Below are 3388 nucleotides of genomic sequence, written 5' to 3' on the forward strand. Positions count from 1 at the left end.
TGGCTGCTACTACTGTAGATGCCACCAACCTTTCCTACCTACAGTCTTCAAAATTCCTTGGGCCAGTTTTCTCAACCGTGGCAAGTTGAAGTAGTATGGACTGACTGGGGAATTCTGGGAGTTGAAGTCCATACAACTTTTAAGTTTCCAAGGATGAGAAACACTGTCTTGAGATCTCAACTCCCTTTTAATCCCAGCTTGGCCCTCTGTTAGTTGATCTGTTAGACTAGGCTTCAGCGTACCCCGTTCCCAGTCTCCCTTGTGATAAACTTGTCCATTTTGTTTAGACTCAGGTAAGCATCTTCCTGTTGTTAACTCAGGCCTGAGAAGAACAGGAAATGTTTATGTTGCTTTGACAGGAATGCTGCAGAATGGAAAGAAGTTTGATTCCTCCCGAGATCGAAACAAGCCTTTCAGGTTCAAAATTGGTAGACAAGAAGTCATTAAAGGATTTGAAGAAGGAGCTGCACAGGTAAGAGAATTTATGTTTTCAGAGCAGAAAAAGCCACAGTAATAATGCTAACACTGTCATAAATGAAAGAGGAAAAAAAGGGTATGAATTTAGAATCTCTGCAATGTATGTGTTGGTGTGTTACAATTAGTACAGATAGGTAAACAACTACATTTTAGCCCCTGACATTGTTACTCCTAAGGCATGTTTACTTTTAAGTAAATTCAGTGTACTCAACAGGATGCTTCAGATAAGCATTAGATAACCCTAATGTTTTTGCTTTTTTCCTTGGGTTTTCTGCTCAGATTCTCCTCTATTTTATATAATTCCCCCCTTTTGTTCCTATGATTGCTTGATTTCACCCCTGCTTCTACTTTTGGGATCACAATTTCATATGAAACACTTCTGAAGAGAATAAAAGGTAAGCTTAGAAACCTGAATCACCCATGCACCATTTCTGCATCCCTTAAAGTTTTCCAAATGAACTTTGAAGTGCCTTATGAATTTAGGCTATTCTGTACTAATTGAGAAAAGTTAACTAAATTGACAGCAGCAGAGTATTTACTTTGCCTAATATGAGCTGCCCTGCTTCCCACTTTCTTTATGTAGGCAACTTAGAATACCCTCTTCTACAAGGAAGTAAGGGTCCTGTTTAATTTTGCTAATATTTACATATAAGAGCAAACTTCTTAGTCACTTCTGTAGGTAGTTGCTCCTAACAGCTACCTGTTGTCTCCACCTAGTGGCTTGTATACAAAATTAAATTTAAATGAATATGGCTCACAAAGATAAAATCTCTTTCCTGTCAATCAGTCTTTTTTTTTTTTTTTTGCAATAATACAGGTAGTCCTTGAGTTATGACCACAATTGAGCCCCAAATTTCTGTTGCTAAGCAAGGCAGTTTTTAAGTAAGTTTTGCTCCATTTTGCCACCTTTTTTGCCACCGTTGTTAATTGAATCATTTCAATTGTTAAGCGAATCTGGCTTCCTCCATTGACTTTGCTTGTCAGAAGCCGGCTAGGAAGATTGCAAATGGTGATCACATGACTCAGGATGGTGCAACCGTCAATAAATACATGCCAGTTGCCAAGTGCCCGAATTCTGATCAGGTGACCATGGGGATGCTGCAACGGCTGTAAATGTGAAAGCCAGTTACTTCAGTGCCGTTGTAACTTCGAATTGTCACTAAAATGGCTGCAAGTCAAGGACTACCTGTATGGCAGTGCTTTCCCGTTGTCTTCTTAGTGAGGTTTTTTCCAAATTCCCAGCCAAACAGGAGCATCCACTGGAATTTACTACTTTTATCAAAATGATGAAGGGAACATTGCAACTAATGTGGCCTGCTATCTTAAACCTAATCATTTTGATGGCTTCATTTGTTCCCTAGTCCTAAGATTTATTTATTTGTATTCCACCATTATTATTTTTACAAAAAAACTCAAGGCGACAAAACATGTCCAGCATACTTTCCTCTTATTTTCCCCACATCAGCCTATGAGGTGAGTTGGGCTCAGAGAGAGGAAGTGGCCCAAAGTCACCCAGCCAGCTTTCATGCCTAAGGTGGAATTAAAATTCACTATCTCCCAGTTTCTAGCCTGATGCCTTAACCACTAGACCAGACTAACTCAGATGGACTACCAAGTGTTTATTAAAGTAGATTTTACCACATCAGTTAACCTCTTCCACCAGAGCATTCATCTGAGAATTTGAAAACTTTTTTAGTTTTACAATGGAAATGAAGTGGGCCTGAGTATCCTTTTGTACCATTGCCAATTGCTATATTCTTCCTATAGTGTTTGACCCTGAACGCTGGGTTGATAGATGAATGGGCATGAGATTCTGATCTGGGGATAGTGGCGATGAGGCTTTAAGAATCCTAAATATATATATATTAGGCTTACAATTTTGAAGTATTTTGTGGTTCAAAATGGTAGGAAATAAATTTGGCGATATGAATTACATCTTGATCTCATGATTTGATGTATAGAAACTTGTAACTTCAGCCGTTATTGTCAGTTTTAAAACTTGATACATGCTGGGACATTTGACTCTCAACATTTTTTTTTAACTTTTTCTTCTCTCTTTTTCATTTGATACCATCTAATGCCAGATGAGCCTTGGACAAAGGGCAAAGCTCACTTGTACACCTGATATGGCATATGGAACAACAGGTCATCCTGGAGTTATCCCACCAAATGCTACTTTGATTTTTGATGTGGAGCTGCTCAGGATAGAATAAAATTGGGACTAATAATTTTTAAAAAACCTGTTAATCAGTGTTTTTCCCCCCATTCTTTTTAATGGAAGAAATCTCACTGAAATTTCTATCTTCACTCAAGTTGTCATGCCAATAATGCTTATGAAGTTGTTTTCCCTACTTCCTTTCCCTCTTTTTTAAAAAAAACTGATTATTGGTATTTGTTCAGTTAGTTGCTTCTTTGCTATGGAATGGAAGTTGTAAATTTTATTTTGCACGTGAAGTTTCAAAATTGTGATTAGAATTATATATAATTGAAAACTATATACAGATTTTACTTATTGAACAACCACTGCCTTATAATCCACTAAAGGAACACCGGTGCTCAGAAAACATGTGTACATTGTGTACACAAGTGGGCATTAGCCAAATCAAGTTACCTGCGCTGCCACTTTTTTCTCAAGCTGTTCCACTTGCGGCTGTTTTAAGTAACACATGTGAAAACTTTCCAGAATAATAAAATATTGATATTTTATCCCTGCTGACTTTCTCTTGTTTTAAACTACCACAGAGCCAAGATTTATTATTTCTGAGGCTGTTGAATGGATCAGTCTTACCAACCAAAGCCATGCAGTCCATAAATCCAAATATAAAGTTGCTTAGATTTGAATTATGCCAATTCCCTATCAGTACACTTCAAAGACTGCATATCAAGAGCCATACAATTTTCCAGATCCTCT

At 37.7% G+C, this 3388-nt stretch overlaps 1 protein-coding gene across 1 annotated transcript; it reads left to right on the plus strand.

Annotated features, from left to right (window-relative positions):
* The first annotated feature begins 361 nt into the window (after positions 1 to 361).
* LOC107301174 (peptidyl-prolyl cis-trans isomerase FKBP1B-like) lies at positions 362 to 3172 on the plus strand. The gene is made up of 2 exons (XM_015830434.1): positions 362 to 472; positions 2562 to 3172. The coding sequence occupies exons 1-2, from the start codon at positions 362 to 364 to the stop codon at positions 2688 to 2690; spliced, it is 240 nt and encodes a 79-aa protein (XP_015685920.1). The 3' UTR covers positions 2691 to 3172.
* The last annotated feature ends 216 nt before the right edge of the window (positions 3173 to 3388 follow it).

Source organism: Protobothrops mucrosquamatus, unplaced genomic scaffold, assembly GCF_001527695.2.
Source record: "Protobothrops mucrosquamatus isolate PMUCROS unplaced genomic scaffold, P.Mucros_1.0 scaffold10482, whole genome shotgun sequence".
NCBI lineage: Eukaryota > Metazoa > Chordata > Lepidosauria > Squamata > Viperidae > Protobothrops > Protobothrops mucrosquamatus.